Here is a 27,335-nt window from a genome sequence, read left to right as displayed (position 1 = left end):
CTGCAGTGATCCCTGGGGTAAATTTTCTGTTTCCCATCCACTTGTCAAGGTTTCTCTTGAAGACTGTTAGTGAGGGGCTCTGCCTAATGTAGATTTGAAGCCTGTTCCAAAGCATGGGGAGTCTCTGGGACAGGAATCTTATCCCTCCAGCACGTCCTATTTATCATTGTGGTGAGGTTTAGATCCCTAGAGCGTGTGGCTCTTGGGGATTTGTTTTTTTTTTTTTTTTTGTAGGTGGAACATGTCCATCAATTCTGGGTTGGACATTGCCTTGTATGTCAGGCAGAGAACACCTCTGAGTAAGCGGTATGCAACCGAGTACAGCTGGAGTTTCTTCAGTTGGGCTGCATAGGGCATCTGTTTGAGGCCACTAATTCTCTTCGTGTGGTACGTCTGTGGTCTTTCCAGCCGTTGCAGATGTTTTGTAAGGCGCATCCCAAATGGGGCATTGTACTCTATGATGGGTCTGATGAGTGATGAGTAGAGGGGTAGATGCGAACCCTTTTGTGATTAGGTGGGCCACATAGAAGGATTTTCTAACCACACTGGCAATTATCAAAGAAGAGATTACTATGTACTTGGGTCCCCAGATCCTTTATTACATTTTCTGTATTTAGGGGACTACCACGTATGTCCCCTAAATACAGAAAATGTAATAAGGGATCTGGGGACCCAAGTAGACTTGTACTGCGGTGGTGGTGCTGCGGTAGCGTTGTCGCCTCACAGTAAGACGTTGTCCTGTTCGGTTCTCAACTAGAGCGTCTTCTGTGTGGAGACGTGTGAATGGGCGTACCTTCGTTGAAGGTTGTGCGTCAGGGCTGGCAACTCAGCACGTAAAAATCTACTGCCAATCATTAGCGGAACGGAGTTCCACTGTGGTGACCCCTAACCGTGAAAAGCCGAAAGACACAGCAACAACAAGGGGACTACCACGTATGTGGTAGTTGCAGTTTTTTCCAAAGGGGATGACTGTGCTCTTTTTGGCATTTAGCTTGAGGCCATGATTTTGACACCAAGTAACCGTCTCAGTGAGACCCTTCTGGAGGATGTCTGCATCAGCTGGAGAGTCAGTTATGGCCCCCAGTTTGCAGTGATCTGTGAACTTGGTCAGCCATAGTCCTCCTAGGCTGGTGGTAGTGCATATGAGGCTATGTATATATTGGTGCATGTGCTAGACATTAGAATGCAGTAAGCATTTGATGGTATTAAAACTTCTTTTGAGCTTTCCAGCTGCAGAGTAACAGAAGCTTTTGTATGTTAGCACTGTTTGGGAAGAGTAGTTGCCAACAACGAACCTGCAGGTGTGAGCTTTTCTTGTCAGTTTGGGAACAGTTATGCTAAGTCTTGTACACATATGAGAATCTGTATTTCTGTCTCTGCTGGAGACACCTCAGTTATAAGGGGATCCTGTTCAGATGTTCCTACTAGACTGTTGATCTTTGATGATCTTTAGAAGCTTGACCATACATTCCTACATTCACCACAGTGAGATGTTGAATGGATGTGGTTTTCAGTTCTCCATTGACTAATCAGTGCTGGGTTATAACTTTCCCTGATTTGTATGGGAACCTAAGGTTTGCCAATCAGAAGGAAGAGGGTTTAGTCCTACTTTGCATGCCAAGTCTTAGGCTAGTTTGTGCTCCAGTTTAGGTAGGCTAATCCAGGGTTCCCTGTACAAGCCAGTCTGTTGCGAGCCTAGTGCAGAAGTTAATCCTCACATCTAGCAAAAACTAAAATGCAACAACAGTAAATCAATAATTGTAGCTACAAAAATAGACATATATGCAGCATTGAAATGAGCTTGGGTGTTCATCATAAACAACCTTAGCAGACTGCCATTAGAAAATGTTGTGGACATGTTTGATAGCATCAGTTCCTTGGTTGTGGCATGAAGGTAACATTGCTGGATCCATTTGTACAATGTAATTACTGTGTAACCTGTTTCAGAATTGTGGTTATGAAAAGGGAAACGAGTATGGGGGGCTGATGAGTTTTGCAGATGGAAATTTGGCTTAACATATGATGGATATGTTACTGAAGAGCTTTCTCTTTTCATACTTTTTACAGTTTGCAGATATGAGTGATGCTGCATTAGACTTGATATTTCTTGTGTATGTCTTTTAGAATCACTTTATTGGTTCTGCTTCTCCGTTGTACTGGAGTGACCAGAGTGTTTTTTTCCCCCTGAATAGCTTATCAGTATTAATTATACGTCACTGTCAAGGTTAAGGCTCAAGTGTATTCTGTAACCTTTGATTGTCTTCAGCAATGTTGCAAGGAGTTCTGTTGCCTTTCCTTTTTTCTCCAGGAATGCTTCACATTTCTGTCTTTTCTATTTATAACTTTAAGCACTGTATAATTCCTTTCATATCCTTATTCTGTTTTATATTTATTTATTTTTTTTATTTATTTGCACATGTAGGATCAAGTTGATGCTGCAGTGAAAACTCTCTTGGCTTTAAAAACTGAATATAAAGAAAAAACTGGTCAGGAATATAAACCTGGAGTCCCTCCAGCATTGGCTGAGCCCCCCACACTGACATCAGATGTAGACTTGTATAATAAAGTCACAGAACAAGGGGACCGAGTCCGAAAGCTCAAAGCTGAAAAAGCTGCTAAGGTACATCCTGGGAAGGGGAATACTGAAAATGTTTCACCATTTGCTTGTGAAAACCTGAAAGTAGATTTTAAACCTCAAATAGGGACCTTTCAGTAGTATTATCTTCATTTCAGTTTAATTGTACCTTAGAAATAATTTCAGAGCCACAGTGTGTTACATATGTGCTATTCCTTGAGCATTGTGTTAATGTAACCATTTTAAATACTTAAGTCACCTAGACAAGCGCGTTCAAGGTTACGTGAAGTTTTCTGGAAGTGTGAAGTGAATCAGCAGACAGGTGATGCAACACACAGATGTGAAAGAGATGGTAGCTGTGGTTTAGGTATATTCTAAATATTCAAGATTGGGTTGTGCCCAGAGAGTGTTGCCAGGCACAGTTATGATGCAATACATTGATAAACAAGGAGAGACCGTTTCTTACCCAGTGTTCAAGTTAGCATTGATGGAATGGAATTGGCCTTTGGGGCAAGTCTCCCCCTGTAAACCACATGCATAGCCTTAAACAAGATGTTTGTGACACACTTCCTGTGGTATTTTCATTTTGTCTTTGAATCTGTGTCTACTTCGCATTAGTATGTCATTGCAGCTTTTTCAGCACTGCTGTTTTGGGGTTGTTCATATTGAAGTGCAAATGCTTTCTCTCATTTGTTCCTGCTGCATAACTGTTTTTGAACTTTATCTACAGGAGCACTGGCATAGCTTTGCACTGATGTCTTATGTTATGTTTTCTTAGTAACGCTTACATAAGTTAGATATTTATTTCTGTAATGAGTTTTAATTTCCGCTCTAACATCATCTCCTCTGTGATAGGTATTGGACTGTATACCGTTTCTTTACCACTGACAATTCATCTTTTTTGAAAGCCCCACTCTTCAGCTGACCATTAGCATTCGGCTCCTCTCCTCATTTAGTGGGCCGACTGCATTCATCTTAGCTTCCCCAGGCTCATCCTAACCTTCATTTATGGTTGATGAGGAGATTGAGGACTCTGGAGCAGTATCATACTGCTGTAGCGGAGTATGCACTAACTCTCACCCCCGTGCTGTAGCCTTACCAACTCCATGATCACTGCACTCAGGAGGAACATGCATGCTTGTGTGCATGTGCTACCGCTCAACTAAGTGTCTCACAGTTTGTGCAGCACAGAACTTACCAAGCTCATATGCTCCTTATTGTAGTGAACCTAAGCTGCTTCCGTCCTTGCAGGATGGACGAGCTGACCTCAACCAGTCACGCCCATCCTGCACTTGCAGTGCTGTTGTGCTAATCAAGCACAGGTCATCTGAGATGCAGTAAGAGCTTTATCCTTCTGTGCTGCTAGGCTGGTTAAAGTCCCACATTTGGGGGCATGTCTGTCTAGGACTTTGCAAATGTGCATGTCCCTAGAAACCGCCACTTCCTTTTGCCACTTGTACAGCTTGGTAATCAATCTTTGCTGTCGTCTGCAATGTCTTGCATTTATCTTCTTAAATTCAGGCATACAGTCATACAGGAGGCCATCTGATTACCAGATAAATCCTGTAGCAGCATTGCGTATACTGACTGTAAGATGTATGTTGACAGCTTCTGCATGTGTCAGAGGAGCATTGTAGCAACTCAGAAATTTAGAATGGAGAAGCTGTTGATCTAATTTAATGTCCAAAAACAGTTGCATTTGAGAGCTGTTCACTGTGGTACTAGAGGTTGGGTCCAAGCCCCACACCCCAGTCATAAGTTGAAGCTATGAATAAGGACATGCACCTTATGTGTTTCCAGTGTACCTAAGGTATTCAGCCCATGGTTGAACCCAGTTCTTGCCCACTGTAGAAAGGATGGGTGATTTCATATATGTACTTGTATGGATTATTGTCAAATCCTTGCTTCCCCACAGGTGAAGCTCCACGAGTTCCTTCTATGGACAGTTCAGTATCTTAAAAGCAGATCTATATCATTGAACTCTGGAAGGACAGTGCTGAGTCTGAAAGCAGGTTTAATTTCTATATGCCAGGATGATATTCTCATGCTGAATAAGTTTATTGCTCAACTTATAAAGAGGATCCACCTGACAAAAAGGGCTTTTTGAAGGTGTTGGGTTACATGTCTGCTTCAATTGTAATTATTCCTTTGGCTGTGCTGCACATGAGGAGGATACAGAGGAAGTTCTATAGCAGGAAATTCAGACATAGAGGACTGCACAGATAATGAACTTTCTGCCCTGTGGACTGCAACTTGCACAATTCTACCCTTTCCTGTACCCGCAAGAGTACTCTTACAAACAGCTAAGAGGGCAGATCCACAGTAGTAGTCTCACTCTTCGTAGGATCAGGAAGTTACTAGGCTAATGGCCCTAGGGCCCTTACAAGCCTAACCATGTTCTACCCTTATTTCCATGATCAGCACCTATTGCCCCTGTCCAAGAGGGGCACAGGTGGAGCCTCTGGGGTGAATTTACTGTTACCCATCCAGTTGTCCAGATTACGTTTGAAGAGGGCCAATAAGGTGCACTGTTTGACATGAAGTGGGAGTCTGTTCCAAAGGTGTGGTAACCTCTGAGAGACAAATCCGTCCCTCAAGCAGGTTCTGTTAATGTCACATACCAGGTTAAGGTCTTTAGAGTGAGTAACCTGTGTACCATTTGACTTACAGAGATGCAACATTTCCAGTAAAGCAGGGTCAGAGATTGCCATGTATGCAAGGCAGAGATCTCCTCTGAGTAGTCTGTATGAAACAGAATAAAGTGACAGTGATTTCAGACGATCCACATAGGGCAGATGCTGAAGACCTAGAATTTTCCATGTGAGGAGCGATTGTGGTCTCTCCAGTTGCTGCAGGTGCTTGGAATGGTACATATCAAAGTGGACATTTGTATTCAATTATTGGTCTGATGAGGGAAGAGTACAGGGAGGTTATAACTTTTTTTTCTGGAGGCAATGCCCCCACTTATGAGATGAGCAATACAGAATGCCCTTTTTACCACTGTGGAGACTTGGTGGTCAAAGTGAGGTTGCTCTCAACCTGAGTGCCCAGGTCTGTCAACACTGTGTGCGTACTTAAGGTGTTGCTATTGATGTGGTAGTTATAAGGAACATCGCCCTTACCAAAAGGCATGATAATACGTTTTTTGCATTGAGTTTAGGGCCGTGATTATGGCACCAATCATTTGTTTAAGACCCTCTTTTAGGATGTTGATATACTTTGGAGATTCTGTGACCACTACCAGTTTGCAGTCTCTGACAGATCTGCTTTTCCTGATAATTCAAATAAACAAAATGGAGCTGTTGTCTGTGCGGTTTACCTTCAAAATGTTGACAGTCGGAACATCGAACCACATCCGCAAACTCCGTCTTCTCAAAACATTGAATGCCAGTGTTCCGAACAGCAAAATCTTGCCCCCTTTTTAACCCATGTTAGCACTTGTTTGTTGGTGTGGTTGGAAATGTCGGTGTTCGATGTTTTTTTCGAGTTTCGGAAGATTTGGCGGTTTGGGTTTTGTGGAAACTATTGGGTGGTGTGCATATTCGTGTATGTGCTGTTGACATTTTAAAGGTAAACCCTCTCTGCATGCTATTGACACAACATGTGGGGTCTTCAATACACTGAAATCTGAAAAACCTCAAGTTAATTTACAGGGATTGCTCTCAGCCTAATGCCCATCAAGGGTTGCCTCCCAGAAGAAGTTGTATGCATTTTACCGGTGGCTAAGAAGTCCAGTAGTAGGTTATCTTTTCTGACTAAATGAAGAAAGTTCATTTTTTCATTCAATCAAATGCTACTACTCCTGCACCTGTTAGTTTGAAATAGGCTGCTAAGCTTTTTGAGAGTGGGTTGTCTTTGGTATCATTTAAAGTCCATTTGTCAGCTGTTGTAGCATACCTCTCTTTGGATCCTCCCTTGATATTCCATTCAACAGGTAAGGAGCTCATGAATAGAATTCTGAATCCACTGGAGTTACCCTCCCCTCCTTTATATAAAATCATTTTGGTAACGATTCTGACTATGCATCTTTTTGAAGTACATAGTTCAGCAGCTGTAAAGTTTATCCCTTAGAAGGCCCTGTTTTGGTGGACATTACCTCTGGCTGGAGAGTCTCTTGAGGTGTATGTGTTGATGTGTAAGGAATCCTTTATAATTATTCACCATGATAAGGCTAATTCTTGGAAGTAGCCCATCCTTTGTCCATAAAGTGGTCTTGGATGTAGTGTCAAATTGCCATTCAGCTGCTAATTTTCTATCCTACATCTCAGGACAAAGTGGGTAATATATTGGAATTGATGAAAGTGCACAAGCAATTTAGGAATTACTTTGAGAGGACAAAGACGTTTAGATACACGTCAATTTTCCTGGGGTCTATATCATATGGTCGAAGTTCCAGAACTTTGAATCATTAAAGGAATTTTAATGACTGAATTCTCGGAACTTCGAACACACACACACACACTCACACACACACACACTCACACACACACACACACTCACACACACACACACACACACTCACACACACACACACACACACACACACACACTCACACACACACACTCACACACACACACTCACACACTCACACACTCACACACTCACACACTCACACACTCACACACTCACACACTCACACACTCACTCACACACTCACTCACTCACACACTCACTCACTCACTCACTCACTCACTCACTCACTCACTCACACACTCACTCACTCACTCACTCACTCACTCACTCACTCACTCACACACTCACTCACACACTCACTCACTCACTCACTCACTCACAAAAACAGTTTAAAAAAAAAAACTCTCTATGCAGGGGAGCAAGTTGTCCCTCTACACCCCTCGCTACTTAAATATACCAACTCCGAGATCGCACTACAGTGCAGTAAAGGGAAATCTTCCCCTTCCGTGCTCTATGGCGATCTCTGTTATACGCTTTGAAGTTTTACAACTTCGATCATTAAAGTTTGTTCTTTAATGATTCGAAGTTGTAAGACTTCGATTATATGATCGGAACCTGTTTTCCTGTATGCCTTCTAAATAAGGCATACATGTAGTTAAGCAAACATTATATAAATGGCTAATTGGGTTACCTTCTTTTGCAACCATCACAGCAAAGCAGTCAGGGAGTAAGAGCACATTACGCTAGATTAGATCAGCTGCTTTCCCAACTTCAAAAATGAATCGGGTCATTAATATGAGAAAGCTACTTGGCTACCATTCATACTTTTCTCCAAACATTACAAACTAGATATGCATTCCAGGAGCAGGGCAGGACTCACAATTTCTGCATTTTTTAGCAAGTTGTAACCTCCTCTTTGAGCTATGGTAGCAGTCTGCCTTTAAGTACTTGTAGACAACACCTCAAGCAAGAGTAAAAAGTACAACCGACAGCAAGGTATAAGCCCAAAAGTAATTTAATAAAATAAAACTGTCAGTAACCCCAATAACAGCACCCTTGCTGTTATTGGTGTTACTGACAGTTTTATTTTATTAAATTCCTTTTGGGCTTATACCTTGCTGTCTGTTGTACTTTATGCCTTTAAGTACTGTGTAATGAAATATGCTGCTTCATTGATCCTTGTGTTGCTTGAAAGAAGCTGTGTGAGTGTACTACCCATAGCAGTAGTTGTTCAAGTAACAGGATCACTGCTAAACATTTACTCCTATTGTCCACATATCCTTTAGGTTTCACTTGGATTGATTGTATTAACTCTCTAGCTTTTACAGGGAGTGGGTAGCAAGATCTTTCTGCACATTTCAGGCTGTCAGTTCCTGGGTATCTTAAGTGACTTGGTAGGTTTATCCAGATGATGAGAAAGGGCTTACCATAACTAAATTGATACCCTTGGAATGGGGAGGTCAACTGTGTTATGGAGACATCTGACTGCAGTAAATGTTTGACCGGAAGGATGAACATCTGCCTGCAGCTGGTAACCAGGTAAAAGGAATGTACTGCACACTGGTCCTGTTATTTGAGTATCTACTGTATTGAGTATAGTCACATGACTGTACTCCTTCCCCAGAACCAGTTGGTGATGCTGTTAATGCAGCCTAGTGGTTCCCTGCATCTTTGTCTTCCAAGGCTGTGTATTCATTACAGCCTGCTGCCTGAGTGGGTAGAGCAGCTAAGGTATCCCATTGAAGACTTACTTTGTGATCTGTTTTGGTCAGTGCGTGATCCCAAATACTGTAGCATTTTACCCCTTGATGTCTGATTAGAAATCTTAAGTTTAGAGCTTTCGACAGATATGGTGGTAGTGGGGGGTACTGCTATGCCAAACTGGTGCTTTCACTTTCTCACTTGTCCCATTGTTAGGTGTTTGCTTGCACATTAGGGCATATTTGAGGTTATCCTGTGAAGGAGGAGCTCAAGTACTGGATCCTGGATGCCGATTTTTTTTTTAGGGGATGCTCTTCATTTAATCCACCTAAGCTTATTCAATGAGTTACAGAGGAAAGAAATGGGCCTTATCTCTGTGGGTACAACTTTATGTCCCTCTTACATCTACTTCCACTGTATCTTATAGGCCCAGCCAAACTTGAAAAAAGTAATGGTTTCTTTCTGCCTTCAGGAGGCCTTTAAATATCACACAGTATTGTCTAGGACAGTGATGGCATAGTCTCTCGAGGGCGATGTTTCAAAAGGGATAATTAGTGGGACATATAAAATATTGCATGATAGCTTTTAACAGTTAATTAGGGGAGGTTAGAAAAGATTGGGAAGAGTACAAAAGCTTTTTATAAGGGAACAATGGGAGGGTGTGTATGACTGCCAAGTATGCATTTTAAAAGTGTTTGCATAGGTATTTTTATACCCCAAGCAGACATCAAAAAATGCTTCCCCAGTTGGTGCTAAAATATTGGAGTTATGATTGAGAAGAAAGGGGTAACTGGGAGCATATGTTTTGGGAGGGTAATGAACTGGCAGATTTTCACAATTCCCTACATTGTTCTCTTGTCAGAAATATTGGGTGTGCAAATAGCTGTAACTAAGGAAGTTATTCTTTTCATCTGTGACAGAGAGTCAGAATTACTTAGACATAGTAAGGCCATGTTGCATTTAATTCTGTTGGCTGCCAAAAAACACTGTTACTAGACATTGGAAATCATTGTCTAAACCAACTGTATTTGAAGTACTGAATGTTATAGAAGAGGTAAAAGAACTGTGGGATGGATTCCTGAAAATGGAAGTAGCAAATTACATAGAAATAAATGGAAACTGTGGGAGCAATACATGCAGAATAATGTTTATGAGGAGGAGTAAGGTCTAAGGGAAGACAGGAATTGAGCAATTTATATAATGTTGGACTGGTGATGGTTATAAAGAAAATGATGTATAAAGTATATAATTCAAAAATGTTGATATGGTTTGTTTTCTTTTCTATTAATGTAAGAAAATGCATATATCTTAAGTAATAATTTTAATAAAGGTGTTAGAGGATGGTCTTGCTTGATATGCCATTATCATACTTTCAGTCTAGAATTCTCCTTATGGGTGGTAAGATGGGATGGTTGTGCGAGTTCTTCCTGATTTGACAGATAACCAGTGGATTCCAAATGTGGTCACTTAGACGTATTCTGGAGTTCACTCTACCCACACACAGAAGGAGTTCCTGCTGACATATCAGTGTGGTTTATCAGAATTTTTGGGACAAAATCAGACTTTAAAACTCAGACCAGCTGTAGTGGCTAGCCTTTTTAGAGGAGTCATAGGAATTTGCTTTCATATCTTTCAGGTTCTTAAGGAGATGGACAGTATTCAGTTTTCATCCCATTCTGAATCTTATTGACCCTAAACAGCACATCTTTTATGTGAGTTTTCAAATTGTCGCTTTGCAGGGTACCATATCTTTGCTCTCACAAGGCACTTGGATGGTATTATTGAACTTTGAAGGCCTTTTGGTACATTCATATTTTGAAATCCACATGTGAGCTTCCTCTGTCTGCTGTGGGTGGGCATCTCTTCGGTATTGTATTTTGGTTTTAGGGTGTTGGTCATTGAAGCCCTGCAGGAAAAAGATTTAGTTGTATTTACCTACATGGATGATTGGATCATGGAAGACCAATGCATGGAATTCATTGTCTTGTAGTCTGTGTGGTTGACTGTGCATACAAGAGAGCCATGTATGATGTTCACAGGATCACATTTATTGGTGTAGAGCTAAAAAAAACTTGTGCGTTAATTTTTTGTACCTTTGGACAGTGCTTGATGAATTATGGTCTTGGTCACCTAACTAGGGCTGCAGTATTGAGTCTGGGCTCAGATGTTGCTACATATCATGGACTTGATGACTGCTGTGAATGTCGTAGTCCTCTTTGCAGTTGCAAGACTGTAGGTTTTACAGTGGACAGTGAGGTGTCAGTGGCTTCAGCAAAGCCACTCACTCACTGACCTCATGTTGATGTCAGACACTTGTTGTGAGACCATAGAGTAGTGAACTGTCTCCATGCATCATATGATGGGTTTTTCCCCTTTTTTAACTGAACCTGTTGTAGACACTGATGTTAGACTCTTTTGCAAGTTTTTGGGCTCAGAGCAGTGCTTCTGATTTGTAGCACATTGGAGGAAGTGTTGCTTCTGGGGCCTGTTTTCATTCATTTCGACATCTAGTCCATTGTGTGTTATCTAAATGATTGTACCCTTTTTGAAGAGCAGCTGTGCTCATTTGGCACTGAACCATAGATAAGGACATGCATCTTTCAGAAATTCACATATTCTGTGAAGTGAAGATGATAACATATATTCTGAGCTGGGCCCCAAGCCCTCTCCTGGATCTATGAATTTAGAATGCTGTACCTGGTCAGGGTATTTCTGAAGTGGAAAAATTTGGAGATCTGTCTTTCCCCCTTGAACAACACAGTCCTTTTCCATATTTTACTCATTTCAGTAGTACCATTTTCTGATGTTTTTTGTGTTTCACTATTGCAGTCGTCACTTGCGGGTTATCCCTGCTGGGTAGCCCTCGGCCGGCCTGAATACCCAGAGTAAAGGGTTTCTCTCCTGAGTCAGCTGTCCAGAGACACTGGCTGATGTCAGGTCATCAGGGCTGTAAAGGGTGGCAGCCGACGCCATTACATCAGTCTTTTTATCACCGTTTGCCAGAGTGAGGGAAACCATCTAAAGCTAAGTACCCCATTGGGGAACCTTTTCTTGCTTTTAACCAATGTCCGAGAAAGTCAATAATTGTCTCAGTTGTGGAAAGCAGATTCCACACCGAGACTTCCATTCTCTCTGCGTCACTTGTTTAGGCCCAGACCGCAACGTCCCCAGTTGCCATTGGTTCTGTGCCCTGTTTAATGCTAGAACCATAAGAAGAAGAGCTGAAATTGTAGCTAGGCATTTTAGTGAGTCTTTTTCCTCACCGCGAAATGGCATCAGTCGGTCAGCCGTCTACTGACTTACCTAGAAAAAAGAAAGACAAGGATAAGGATAGGCCTGAAAAAGTTAGGCCTTCTGACGGCCCAGGTCAAAAGTCTGGTATCTTTTAACTCAGTGCTACAGCTGAACTCAGTGAGGTGCCTTCACAGCCCCTGACGCCAGCTGTGGAACCATCGCAGGCCTCTACCGAGACCCGTTAGGAGTCCGGTATCTCATCGGATCCATTTCCCCCTGCCAGTAAGTTGACTTTCTCACATGGTCAGGTCCGGAGCCACTTTGCACGATGCCAGGCTTAGACAGACGACAACGCTGCCAGTTAAACTAGCTGTGTATAAGACTATCGACCCGTCCAGACCTAAGCCTAAGACTACCCCCAAAAAGGTCCGTCCCCGAGGACCCAGCCACCGACCGATGACAAGCCAGCCTGCCCTTCAGTCGCAGCAACTGCACAGAATGGCAGAAGACTTAATGACTCTTATTAGGGAAGCCAGCCCCACCCACCCCAGCCAAAAGAAAAAGGGACACCTCCCCTGAGGTCCTCTCCGACCAGGAATCAGAAGGGTCTGTTCTTGAGGAGTCAGACATGGAAGACTAGCCCTTTGCAGCATCTGAGGACTCTGCTGATGACCCCATTCCGTCTGCCTCCCCTCCTGAGGACCTCTCCTTTGGGGAAACCTTAAACTCCCTCAGAGAACACTTTCAATGGGAGGCTCAAGATTACCACAAAGGTAGGGAAAAAACAATGAATCCAAGAGCCAGCAAGAAGAAAAACAAATCCAAATGAAACAATAACTTTATTCGAGTTAAGTGCTTTCCTCTCCACTAAAGAGACTTCATCAGAACAATGTGCACACAACACCCAGCCTTTTATATACCCTCCCCAATTAATCAGTCAGAAATTTGAGAATCTATTAAAATCAAAAAACCCACATTGGTAATAAAAAACCCCTTCAACACTGTTGCAATTAATTACCATAACCAAGTTTCATGTACAGACTTAAAATTCCTTGTTAAAAATAACATTAAAACCTTCTTAAAACTGTATGAAAATATATATAAATATTAAATTCTACACAGTAACAAATTAGTTCATTTAGCCTAAAATGTGGTCCATTTTCAAAATACTGGGTATACTTATTTCATTGATGCCTGGATACTGAGAGGCATTAAAGTACAGTTGCCACCTCAGTTCCCGTACATCCAAATGAACATCCAATATACAGCCTTGCTCATCTTTGACCAATTGTTGAACTACCAAAATTTTAAATTGGGTGGCCCTGATGTTCTTGTACATGCCTGTACAGGACACTGGTGATTCTACAATGCCTAATGTCACCAAGGTGCTCACCGATCCTAACTTTGAATTTCCTAGATGTTTTACCTGTACAAAATATAGGACAATTTTCACATTTAGCCATGTAAATGACATTACAGCTGTTACAGTTGTAGTGCCCATGGATGTTCATAATCCTCCCATTAACTCTGAACTTTTCCTTTGTCTCAAGTCTAAAGGAACAATATACACAAGCATTACACCTGCAATTCCCAATTTTTCTATTAATTTTTCCATCCTCTTTCCTTCCTTCCAATATGTTCTTTAGGGATCTGTCCTTTCTAAACACAAACCTAGGGGTCTTCCCAACCCTGTGTGCAATATTACCATCAAACTGCAAAATCTCCCAGTTTGCTTTAATAACCTCAATGATGGTGCTAGCCACTCCATTGTAGGTTATGGTCAGGGTTGAACTAGGGTTAACTACATTATCTACCCTTCTATTAGGTCCCAAAAATCCATTGCCTATAATGGGCCTATATATACCTTGCTCATGTTTGTTCAACACTTCAACCCTGACCTGATTTAAAAGATTCTCAGGGTACCCCCTTTGTCTAAACATCTGTGTAATGAATTCTATTTCCACTAGGAAATCATTATGCAAACTAACCATTCTGGCAGCCTGCACCAGCTGACCTTAGACAACAGACTTCTTTTGATGGTGCGGGTGCCAGCTACCATAATCCAAATAGGAATTGGAAAAAGTCATCTTTCTATGAATTCTAGTAATAAACTTTTTATCTAACTGATCAATTTCCAATTCCACATCTAGGTAATTAATCTTTTCTTTGTTATATTCATGTGTGAATTTCAAAAACTGCACAGTTCCATTAATCCACACAAGGAACTCATTCAAATCTTCACCAGTCCCCTTCCAAACAAGGAAAAGACCATCCAGAAATCTAGTGTAATGCATAATGTGACATAAAGGAGGTTTTCATCAAATATTCCTGTTCCCAATAGGACATAATCAGGTTGGCAAATATGGGGACTCAAGCCACCCCCCCCCCCATTGCCACACTTTTTATTTGTTTGTAATATTGCCCTTCGAAACATATATAGTTGTTCTTTAATACAACCTCAATTAATGCCATAAGTGTATTCACCTTCATCCTAATGGAGAATGTTAGTTTTATTAAGCTTCTGTTCAAGCCAGCTTAAACCTTCTTCATGTGGCATCACAGAAAAAAGGTAAACAACATCGATGCTTACCAAAATTAACTCCGGTACTACATCAATCCCATTTAATTTGTTCAGAAACTCCCAGGAGTCCTTACTAATATAATTAAAAATGCCCAAACTTTTTTGAATATTTTGGTCTAAATATTTACTAATGAAGTAGGTCTTTGACCTTTTACCATCCACAATGGGCCTAACTTTTTGATTTCTTAGGCCCTAGTGGATTTTTGGTATCCCAAAAATACTGGACACCCTGGGATGCTCATTCTTCATGTAATAATATTCATTTTCATCAATCTGGGCTTGATACAACATATCATCCAACAATAAGTCTATCTTTCTATAGGACACTTTAATTGCACTTAATGAACTTTCTTCGTATGCATCATCCAACAATAATGAATTCATCCCATCTAAGTAGTCAACCCTGTCCATCGTGACCATTCCACTGCCTTTGTCAGGTTTCATGAACCTTAACTGTAGGGTCACTAACCAGAGCAAAAAGCAGTTGTTGATCTTCATCAGTCATATTAGATTCAAAGTTGCCCTGGCCTCTTTGGGTATTACCATAAATCCTCCTTATATCCTTCTCAAAATTTTTTTAGAATAAATCAGTAGTTTTATTTAAGGGAGGGTTAAAAGTACTAGGCCTTTTACAACTATCTCTGGGACAATACCCTGATTCATTCCCTTCATTAAACCAAGCCTTTAGGTTCAGTTTTCTGGTATAAAGCTTCAAGTCAATAATAGACTCCACCATATTGCCTACTCTATATGGCACAAAAGTAAAACATTTGACCATTAAATCAGCATGTCTATCATTGAACTTTGACTGGGAATAATTATAAATCTTAAAATCATCCTTCTTATTGAAAATAACAACAGGCTCTAATCCAGGTTCAATAACTTGCTGTTCATCCAAACATTGAATCAAAATTTCCAAATCAATCCCCCCATTGGTGTCACACATACTTGAATTGCCTCCTTGGTTAACAATGCAATCACTTAACCAACCATCATTCACTTCAAGTGCTTTAGCCATACCTGGTAAATACTTTTCCATCTCCGGGTAAACATTATTAGCTAAACAAACATTGTTTACATTCTCACAATTATTTAGCCTAGACTGTGAATAAATATCAACGCTGTGAGCTTTAATGTTACTTGAATTCATCACTCCAAAATCAACCTCACTATAAGAATAAACTGATAAGTCTGCTGATGTAATCAAAAACGATTTCCCTCCATTCACAAAATCGGACAGTTTGCCATACTCAACGTTCAGGCTGGAACAGCCCAAATCACCATCACTGCGATAAAACAAACTTGACATGCTGCTGGCATTAATATTACTAACCTCGCCGTCACATACTTGCCTTGCCATCACAACAACTTCATTTCAGCAGTCACAGTCATGAGAGGTTAAAAAATGCTTTTCAGCAGTACTTTTTGAAATACCAGACACATATTCACTTACTGGAACCAGGGGCGGCCCGTCTAGGTGTTCCGAGATCTGAAACTCTTTGGTCTCGTCCCCTGCCCTCCGAAATCCTGTCGGCCTTTCCCAGAAAAAAAATAACCTGATGTTGAACCAGCCGCCTTATCTTTAAGCCTGTCAGACCGCCTGACCGCATCATCCATCTTAGCCTCTGATTGTGACTGCTGATGGCTCAAGCTCAACGCCAAGAAATGTATAGTTATCCCCTTTGGGAAAAAACATGTACCCGTGAATTACCACATAGGTGGCAGTACACTAAACACTGAAAGTGTGATAAGAGACTTAGGGACACAGGTGGACACTGGTCTCACCTTCGATAACCACATCGCCACAACAGTCAGGAAATCCTATGTGGCACACCTCATCACTAAGGGCTTTTCATCCAGAGAAAAGAGGTCATTGTCCCACTGTACTCATCCCTCATTAGACCCATTGTAGAATACAACGCCCCAATTGGTATGTACCTCTCAAGACATCTGCAACAACTGGAAAGGCCGCAGAAATACCTCACTAAAAGAATCACAGGCCTAAAGCAGATGCCCTATGCTGACCACCTTAAAAAACTCCAGCTATACTCTGTCGCATATCGTCTACTCAGAGGCCATCTCTGTTTAACATACAAGGCCATGTCAAACCCAGAGCTGTTGGACATGTTACACTTACAGAAATCCCAATCCCTCAGAGCCACACGCTCCAGGGATCTAAACCTTGTCATCACAATAAACAAAACATGCTGGAGGGATAGGTTCCTGACCCAGAGACTCTGGAATAGATTGCCCATACATGTCAAGCAGAGTGCCTCTTTGGCCCTCTTCAAAAGGAACCTTGACGATTGGATGGGAGAAAGGAAATTCACCCCGGGGATCACGTCAGTCACCCTGCTAGACAGGGGTCCAGGGAAGTAAATAGTGTGGGAAGAAATAGCCAGGGAATTGTTATGGATAGGCTTGTATAGGCCCTAGGGCTGATGGCCTAGTACCAGCCTATGAACCCTTTCATAACTTCTGACGTTTTGCGTCACTTTCTTTTCCTGATTTACCGCTTTGCCAGAACGTAGAGTTAGAGAAAAAACAATGAATCCAAGAGCCAACAGGAAGAAAAACAAATCCAAATGAAACGACCACTTTATTCGAGTTGAGCGCTTTCCTCTCCACTAAAGAGACTTCATCAGAACAATGTGCACACAACACCCAGCCTTTTATATAACCTCCCAATTAATCAATCAGAACTTTAATGAGAATCAATTAAAAGCAAAAAGCCCACATTGTTAATAAAAACCCCTTCAACACTGTTACAATTAATTACCGTAACCAAGATGTTCTTCGTGTTTCACTGTTGCAGTCATTACATTTGGGTAATCTGCTGGCAGGTTGCCCTCAGTCGGCCTGAATAACAAAGTCTTGGGTCCTGCGTCGGTTGCTGTCTCCTCTTCCATGACGTCAGGTCGTCAGGGGTATAAAACATGCAGCCGACGCCATTTTAATCTGTCTTTCTTGCTGCGCGGTGCCTGAAGCAGAAGCAGTTCGCAAGTGCCAGTCAGCAGACTCCTGAAATTTTCGTTTTCGAGTTTCAGAACCGAAGTCTTAAAACTAAAGCTAAGTACCCCGTTGGGGGAATCTTTTTCTTGCTCCTTACCAATGTCAGTAAAAGTTAATAATTGCATTACTTGTGGGAAGCAAATACCTCATAAGGATTTTCATTTGTACTGTATTCCTTGCCTAGGCCCTGATCACAACGTGCCTTGCTGTCGGTTTTGTGCTAAATTTAACCAATGCACTATTAAGCTTCTGTATATTTTTGCTTCTAAATATTTTGGTTCAAGATTTAACTACCCTGAAATGTCATCGGTTAGCAGTCCGACTACCGGAGTTCACAAAAAAACGCAAGGAAAAAGACAGACCGTCGAGGTCCAAAACCGACGAAGCTTCTCCTAAGCCAGTCGTCGGTACTCAGTGAGGCGCTTACTCAACCCCTGATACCCGCTACTTTTGAGTCGCAGGCCTCTACCAAGACCCATTCGGAGTCCGGTATGCTGCGACATTCGCAAAGTATTGAACCCGTGGATGTCTCTCCCTTGGACGGGTCCGGAGCCGCTGAGCAGGCACCGGCTTCTGAGGGTGTTTTCAGGCCTCAACATTTTTATATTAAACCAATGCCAGCAACAAATACAAGGTCAAAAACAACTTCTTTGTCTAAAAAACCAATGCATGAGCCACATGCTCAGGCCCCTATGCCTAAAAAACAGATTATCAAAATGGCTTGAGGATATAATTACCTTGATCAGGGGTTCTCAACCCCCCCCCCCCTGCTAAGAGGCCTAGGCAAGGCACTGATTATGAATCTTCAGATCAGGTTTCTATTTCTTCTGATTCCTCTTCTGATCAGGAATTTTCTATTCCACCTTATGAGGATTCTGATGCAGAGGAATCTATCCCATCTGCATCCCCTCCTGAGAATCTCTCTTTGGAGAGACTTTGCATACTTTAAGGGAACATTTTCACTGGGGGAGTCAGGACTTCTCTGAATCCAAAAAGAGGCTTAGGGATTTCCTTCTTCCTCAGCGTAGGCCTTTGGCAATACCTCCTGTATTAGACATTGTTGATGATGTGTTCTCGGAATCAACCATGGCTCCTGATTTCCTGCCTCCGGCTCCTAGTAAGCCAGACAGATATTACAGGGTTCCTGACTCCCACAAATTTATTTTCAAAAATCCTGCTGCTGATCCTGAGACTATTTCTCAGGGTCCCAAGGGTGTTAGGCTTCTACAGCCAAAAATCCGACCCCTTCTGATGGAGATTCCAGGGCACTGGATAGATGGGGTAAGAAGGTTTATACGTCTGCAACATTGGCAATCAGGGCTTTAAACTGCCAGTTTCATATGCTTAAATATCAATAGCATGTTATGGGTGTACTGAAACAGAAAATTATGTTGATTTCTGATTGTGTGGAAAATAGAGTTACAGGATTTATTGCATTCAGCAGAACAGGTTGGAAAGCATACTTTGCAATGTGGTTTTGATTCCTTGGAGGCCTCTTGTAGGGCCGCCATTACTGGATCTATGATAAGAAGGCATGCCTGGCTCAAGGAGCAAAATCTGCCTGATCATGTTAAAGCTAAATTGTTGGATGCCCCTTTGCAGCATGATACTCTGGTAATAAGGCAGAAGAGGTTTTAAAGAAAATGGAAGACAAAGCTAAATCTATGCAAACTGTAAAAGATTTCTTGCAAGTGCAGTCACCCAGGTTCAGTAGGCACTGGCCTACAAAAAATTGGTCCTTTCCTGTGTCCAACAGAGCCACTCAGGGAAAATCCAGGCACTCAAAAGGCTCCAGATATCAATTACAGGGATCTTATAGGTCAAAGCAGTGGGGTGCCTCCACCTCCAAATCTGGAGGTAACAAAGCACAACCCTACAGTAAGCAGTCTCAATGACTTTTCCTCTACCATCTCCAAGCACTTATCTTTTGGCAGCCCCCTTGGGGGGAAAACTAGCACTTCATACTCAAAATTGACAGTTAATTACCCAGGACAAGTGGGTATTAAATATAGTATCCCAGGGGTACAGATTTCATTTCCATACATTGCCAAATCCAAATGGATGGCCGGATCTGCCACAAAACCAGTGGGCAGAGGCCCAGAAACAAGTCATGTCCCTCATGGATATGGGGGCTATTCAACCGGTACCGGAAAAGGAAAAAGGACAAGAATTTTATTCAAGACTTTTCCTGGTACCCAGAAAAGACAATTCATGGCATCCGATACTGGACTTATCGATTCTGAACACGTTCCTGGACATTCCAAAATTCAAAATGCTGAGTTTACAACAGCTACTGCCTATGCTAGGCAAGAATGCTTGGTTAGTATCTCTATACTTAAAAGAGGCATACCTGCATATCCCAATAAGGGAATCATGCAGAAGATACCTCCGCTTCAAAGCAGGTTTTTTGCATTACCAATTCTCTGCACTGCCCTTTGGCTTATCTGCTGCACCCAGGGTTTTTACAAAGTGCCTGGCACCAGTAATTGCATTCTGCAGACAAAGAAACATTCAAATTTAACCTTATCTGGACGATTGTCTCATTCAGGCAGAGGACAAGGGCACTCTTCTTCAACATCTGGCATTTGTAAAAAGGCTTCTAGCATGTCTAGGGTACACCATAAACGAAAAGAAATCACAACTGGTACCCTCTCAATTAATTACATTCCTGGGTGCAAGCTTGAATATAACTGCCCAGATGGCTTACCTCACGCCAGGAAACCCCAAGTGATACAACCTCTGCGAGTACGGCAGCTGCAGGGTCCCAAAGGGAAAAGTATGCAAGGCAAAAAAAGGAAGCAGGACCAGCATACAAGGCACCTTGAAAATTAATTTATTAATAATTTAAGGTTCTAGAAAAACAGACCGGTTTCGGCAAATATCAAACAAAGCCTTCTTCAGTGTTTAAAAAACAGCAGTAAAGAACCTGTATTTAAATACTCAATTGAGTCATGTGCTTAATTACATATGCTCATTAAGACCTAGCTTAAAGAGCCCACCAAGTTTAATGATCCATTTTTTCTCCATTGTATTTAATAAGTCATGCCAACCTAGTTTATTATGCCTGGATCTTCTGATTTTATCAATGATGGTGAAACTAAAAGTTGCATTTTGATGAATCAGAGAATGTTTGTATAAAGCATTAGTCTCTCTCTTATGCCTGATATCACTAAGGTGTTCAGAAATTCGAAGTTTCAAGGGTCTGCATGTTTGCCCAATGTAGAATGCAGGGCATGTGCATTTGGCCAAATAGATAACCCAATCTGAAGAGCAGTTAGCGAAAAATATTATATTGAATACTTGAGGGGTGTTTTGACTGCTGAAACTGCTAGTTTTAAGTAATTTGGAGCAATAGATGCAATGTCCACAAGGAAAGCATCCAATTAATGGATCACCTGATAGTGTGGTCTGGATGCTTTTGGTGCTTTTCACTTCAGAATGTTTGAAGTGATTAAAAAAGGCAGATAAGTTTTTGCCTTTCCGGAAGGAAAACGAACATCTAACCAATGTCCTGAAGTCTAGGTTCACATGTTAATATGTTCCAATTGTGTTGGACAATGTGCATCAATGTATTAGTGTTGCGACCATATGTGGTGATGAATCTAGGTACTACAGAATGTGATTTATGTCTAGTTTTGTAGAGAAGCAAATCAGTGCGTTCCATCTGGTCAACTGTGTGTTTGGTATGTAATAGTTGACCCATTTTATACCCGCGATCATGAAAACGGTGTAATAGATCATCTCTAAAGTGTGCATAAGTGTGCTGATCCGAACAAATGAGTTTAATGCGCATGAACTGTGATTTGGGAATATTTTTGCAGATGTGGGGGGGATGAAAGCTGGTTGCATGGAGCAGTGAATTATTTTCGGGGAATTTGCGATGAATATCTGTGGTCAGCGTATGATCAGGTGCACGGCAAACCAGAACATCTAAGAAAATAATTTTATCTCTATCAAAGCTGACAGAAAATTCAATTCCCCATTTATTTTCGTTCAAATAAGAAACAAATTCCAAAAGATATTCAGTATTCGCTCTCCATACCAACCAGTGGTCATCCAGATATCTGCGCCAAATGTCCATTTCAGCAATGTAGATGTTGAGAGTTGTCATAAATGACCTGTTCTTCAAAGTATGCCATGAACAAATCAGCATATATGGGTGCAAAAGAAGCACCCATAGCTGTCCCCTTAGTTTGCAAATAGCATTTATATTTATAAAAAAACAATTTTTTTGTCAATACGTAACCTGGCTTGTATATTTCGGTTTTATTGAGCCAGTATTCCAATGCCTCTAAACCAGCCCAGTGTGGTATGTTGGTGTATAATGATTTTACATCCAATGTGCAAAGTAACCAGTCTGGCTCAAGCTGTGTATCAGAGATGATCTGTAAAAATTCTGTAGTATCTTGAATCCTAGAGCGGACACATTGTAAAAGAGGCTTAAGAAATTTTGTGAGAAATAGGGATAGTGGTTCTGTCAGTGAATTCCTACCTGAGACAATGGGTCTGCCTGGTGGATGTTGGAGGTCCTTGTGTATTTTACGTAGAAAATATGTGTATTGTCGACAAGGATTGGAAATGGTAAGTTGATGCTGTGTGTTTTGGGTAATGATACCTTCTACAACAGCTAAACTAAGGAATGAATCAATCTGTTCTTTGAATACTGGTGTTGGGTCTATGGTGAGTTCAGAGTAATAGCGTGCATTGGATAATTGGTTCAGTGCTTCATGATCATATTGTGATAAATCCTGAACAACTATTGAACCACCTTTATCAGCACCAATGATGACCAGATTATGATTATTTGCCAATTTATTGATATTATCCATGCAGATTTTGGATACATTGTTGGGTAATGGTGGGGTAGATCTGAACTGAAAATGTAGATCTTTATCATAGCTTGTTGAAACATAGAGACATGATGATTCATGGGTGGCATAAAGGAGGACCTGTGGTATTTGAATTCATCAGAGATCTTTGATTCTTGTTCCTGAAAAAATAGTTTAAGGTTAAGAGTTCTACAAAATGAAACAATATCATGAACAAAACTTTCTTCAGAAACAAAAAAGCCCGGAATAAATGATAATCCTTTATTAAGAATATCAATTTCAGAGGAGGAGAGGACATGTGATGAGATATTGGTAATGTTTACATTGGTTACTTGGTCACAAACATCTCTAATAAGGTTTCCATGTTGTCCACATCTTTTATGTTTTCTGCCCCCCCCTCCTCCTACGTGTAAACCTTGGGAGGTGGTGGAATTTCTTCTCTTTAATGCTGGTGAACCTGTGGCACCCCCTGAATCAGTATCAGGACCTGAAGATGAATACTCAGCAGCTGAAGTATCAGTGTAGTTGGATGTACCTTTTTTAAGGATAGATTTGGTCTGTTTCCTCTTGGGATTCGTACGATTCAAAGGAGAAAATCATACATGTTTGTTTTTATTTGTAAAATTAAAAGGATCCCCTTTAGTATAATCATCTAAATCCCTTTGGAACATTTTCTTTTTCCTGTCCTTTAACTGAGATTCCAATGTCATGAGTTCCTTGCTTATGTTCTTTATACTGTTTGTATATATGGTCTGGCCCTCAAATTGCTTGGCCTCATCGCTAAGAGAAGAAATGGATTTGATTTCTTGTTCAATAATTCTATTGTGAAAATTTGCCAATATTTCAACAAATTTAAGGGTTGTCTCTCATTGAACTTCATTCCATTGTTTCAATAGGAGATCATCAGGAGAATTAACCAATGGTTGTGTACGTACTCGTAACCCTCGTGGAGTGATGCCTTTGAGTAAATATGCACAAAAAAGTTTGTAATGCCAAACATTATTTCTCAAAGATCTCATATGTTTGTTGAGATTTGAAAAAATATTTTCACAATTATCATCAAGGCCTGTGTTGCCAAGGTCATCCAACGTTTCACCAAGAGGACCAATTCCGAAAGCAGAAAGATCATCTCTGTCAGGGGACAGCCCAGTAAGTAAATGATGCAATTCCATGTTTCAATATGTTAATGAGGACCACTGTCCAAAATAACCAGAACCAAAGTTAGATGGACCTTGGCCGGTTCAATATAGGATCAATAAGCAGTAGACCAATATAATGTTGTAAATAACATAAGTGAATGTAAAAATATTACCAAAAAGAACCATTCACGTTGATTGGGTCTATTGCCGGTCCAGTCTGAACCAATAAGCCTTAGGTCCAAAGTGTCGTTTGGCCTCTTGCTCAAAGTAATAGTTGGAATGATATTGGATGACAGGCAAAGAAGACAAGAACCAACATATTGACTTAGGGATAAACTTAAATGAATTTGAGTGGCCAGTATTAATATATGAATATATTTAAAAAATAAAAAATGACCAAATGATGTACAAAATAAGTGCAATATTGCAATTATTGCCAATTATTCAATTACTGAACCTAATATGGAATGAAATTATGAGAAAATGATGAAAAGATATGTATTAAGGTTGAATGGAATCATATAGAATCATTGAACAGTAAAACTATCACAATGGAACAGATCTAAAGAGTGGCGAAGCAAAAAATTGGTAGTCATCAGAAACCATATGTAAGTGGTTTGGTATTGACAAATATCTTACCCCAAGATTGCCAACGGTTGAACCCAAAAGATGGGACCAATATTAACAGTAATACTGAATTGAATGTTAAAAAAAAAACATAAAGGCAAGGCATGACAAGGATGTATGGAATAATGGTGAATGTCTATTGGTATAACACCAGAAATCCTATTTATACAGACTCACACAACATCCATTTGTTTGGTTAACCCCTGGAAAAATAATAACCTGATATTGTGATAATTGGCCCAAAAGTTAAGCCTATGTCAAAAAGTAGAAAAGACACCTGTTAATAGAATTACTATAAAGAAATGTCACACTTAGTGTAACCCACAGTCTTTGGTTAAATATATTGTATGCTCCTTAATCAACAAATCAGAAGCATAAATGTGCAGGTGCCTACTGTAAGACACACGGTCCAAAGAATCACAATGTTCTCATATTGTATTGCTGAATCATAACCCTATAGATGTCTGATTAACAATAATGAACCATCTACCTAAGATGCTAAAAATCATCAACAATGTTAAGACATCAGTTCAAATAATATATATATATGTTTGAGCTATAATATGTACCTAAGCACAGCATGTGAAACATTGACCAAACATACAAATGATCAAGCCCAATTGTGCCAAAAAAGCAGCAGTGCAATAACAGGCTGTTGCTGTTCTGAAAAGTAGCCATAAGTATCATAAAACTTCACTGAATTTTAAAGGATAAGATCTGTAAATATCCAAAATTTAACAGATGAATAAATATATATAAATTTTAACAGAGGAAAAATAAGACTCTGGGATGAGGTGTAGAAAGATGTGGGCTTTGAGATAGAAAAGTATGAGTCAACATGTGTCCCAATGGAATAAAGTTTAACAAGAGACAACCCTTAAATTTGTTGAAATATTGGCAAATTTTCACAATAGAATCATTGAACAAGAAATCAAATCCATTTCTTCTCTTAGCGATAAGGCCAAGCAATTTGAGGGCCAGACCATGTATATAAACAGTATTAAGAACATAAGCAAGGAACTCATGACATTGGAATCTCAGTTAAAGGACAGGAAAAAGAAAAGGTTCCAAAGGGATTTAGATGATTATACTAAAGGGGATCCCTTTAATTTTACAAATAAAAACAAACATGTACAATTTTCCCCTTTGAATCGTACGAATCCCAAGAGGAAACGGACCAAATCTATCCTTAAAAAAGGTACAGCCAACTACACTGATGCTTCAGCTGATGAGTATTCATCTTCAGGTCCTGATACTGATTCAGGGGGTGCCACAGGTTCACCAGCATTAAAGGGAAGGAATTCCACCACCTCCCAGGGTGTACACATAGGGGGGGGGGCAGAAAACATAAAAGATGTGGACAACATGGAAAGCTTATTAGAGATGTTTGTGACCAAGTAACCAATGTAAACATTACCAATATCTCATCACATGTCCTCTCCTCTGAAATTGATATTCTTAATAAAGGATTATCATTTATTCCGGGCTTTTTTGTTTCTGAAGAAAGTTTTGTTCATGATATTGTTTCATTTTGTAGAACTCTTAACCTTAAACTATTTTTTCAGGAACAAGAATCAAAGATCTCTGATGAATTCAAATACCACAGGTCCTCCTTTATGCCACCCATGAATCATCATGTCTCTATGTTTCAACAAGCTATGATCAAAGATCTACATTTTCAGTTCAGATCTACCCCACCATTACCCAACAATGTATCCAAAATCTGCATGGATAATATCAATAAATTGGCAAATAATCATAATCTGGTCATCATTGGTGCTGATAAAGGTGGTTCAATAGTTGTTCAGGATTTATCACAATATGATCATGAAGCACTGAACCAATTATCCAATGCACACTATTACTCTGAACTCACCACAGACCCAACACCAGTATTCAAAGAACAGATCAATTCATTCCTTAGTTTAGCTGTTGCAGAAGGTATCATTACCCAAAACACACAGCATCAACTTACCATTTCCAATCCTTGTCCACAATACATATATTTTCTACGTAAAATACACAAGGACCGCCAACATCCACCAGGCAGACCCATTGCCTCAGGTAGGAATTCATTGACAGAACCACTATCCCTATTTCTCACAAAATTTCTTAAGCCTCTTTTATAATGTGTCCGCTCTAGGATTCAAGATACTACAGAATTTTTACAGATCATCTCTGATACACAGCTTGAGCCAGACTGGTTACTTTGCACATTGGATGTAAAATCATTATACACCAACATACCACACTGGGCTGGTTTAGAGGCGTTGGAATACTGGCTTAATAAAACCGAAATATACAAGCCAGGTTTCAACACTCTTTTGTTGTGTTTAACAGAACACGTATTGACAAAAAATGTGTTTTTTTTTACAAAGATAAATGTTATTTGCAAACTAAGGGGACATCTATGGGTGCTTCTTTTGCACCCATATATGCTGATTTGTTCATGGCATTCTTTGAAGAACAGGTCATTTACGACAACTCTCACAACATCTACATTGTTGAAATGGACATTTGGCGCAGATATCTGGATGACTGCTGGTTGGTATGGAGAGCGAATATCGAATATCTTTTGGAATTTGTTTCTTATTTGAACGAAAATAAATGGGGAATTGAAATAAATGGGGAATTGAATTTTCTGTCAGCTATGATAGAGAGAAAATTATTTTCTTAGATGTTTTGGTTTGCCGTGCATCTGATTATACGCTGACCACAGAAATTCATCGCAAATTCCCCGAAAATAATTCACTGCTCCATGCAACCAGCTTTCATCCCACCACATCTGCAAAAATATTCCCAAATCATAGTTCATGCGCATTAAACGCATTTGTTCGGATCAGCACACTTATACACACTTCAGAGATGATCTATTACACCGTTTTCATGATCGTGGGTATAAAATGGGTCAACTATTACATACCAAACACACAGTTGACCAGATGGAACGCACTGATTTGCTTCTCTACAAAACTAGACATAAATCACATTCTGTAGTACCTAGATTCATCACCACATATGGTCGCAACACTAATACATGATGCAAATTGTCCAACACAATTGGAACATATTAACATGTGAACCTAGACTTCAGGACATTCTTGGGGGATAGATGTTCGTTTTCCTTCCGGAAAGGCAAAAACGTATCTGCCTTTTTTAATCACTTCAAACATTCTGAAGTGAAAAGCACCAAAAGTATCCAGACCACACTATCAGGCGATCC

The 27,335-nt window shown here is 40.4% G+C and overlaps 1 protein-coding gene across 13 annotated transcripts in view; it reads left to right on the top strand.

The window, feature by feature from the left end:
* Nucleotides 1–27,335, top strand: part of EPRS1 (glutamyl-prolyl-tRNA synthetase 1) — a 1,752,234-nt gene that overhangs the window by 976,009 nt on the left and 748,890 nt on the right. For 6 of the 13 annotated variants that reach the window (XM_044061515.1, XM_044061580.1, XM_044061558.1 and 3 more), the window contains one exon: nt 2,423–2,620. The exons of the other annotated variants lie outside the window; for them this stretch is intronic. In XM_044061515.1, the coding sequence (XP_043917450.1) occupies nt 2,423–2,620 (198 nt within the window). The remainder of the gene's footprint in view (nt 1–2,422; nt 2,621–27,335) is intronic. 13 annotated transcript variants of the gene reach the window in all.

The sequence above is a fragment of the Protopterus annectens genome, chromosome 1.part0, assembly GCF_019279795.1.
Source record: "Protopterus annectens isolate FY-2018-M chromosome 1.part0, PAN1.0, whole genome shotgun sequence".
In the NCBI taxonomy this organism is placed as follows: Eukaryota; Metazoa; Chordata; order Ceratodontiformes; family Protopteridae; genus Protopterus; species Protopterus annectens.
The sequence above is the reverse complement of the archived record's forward strand: the minus strand, read 5'-3'. Positions and strand labels throughout refer to the sequence as shown.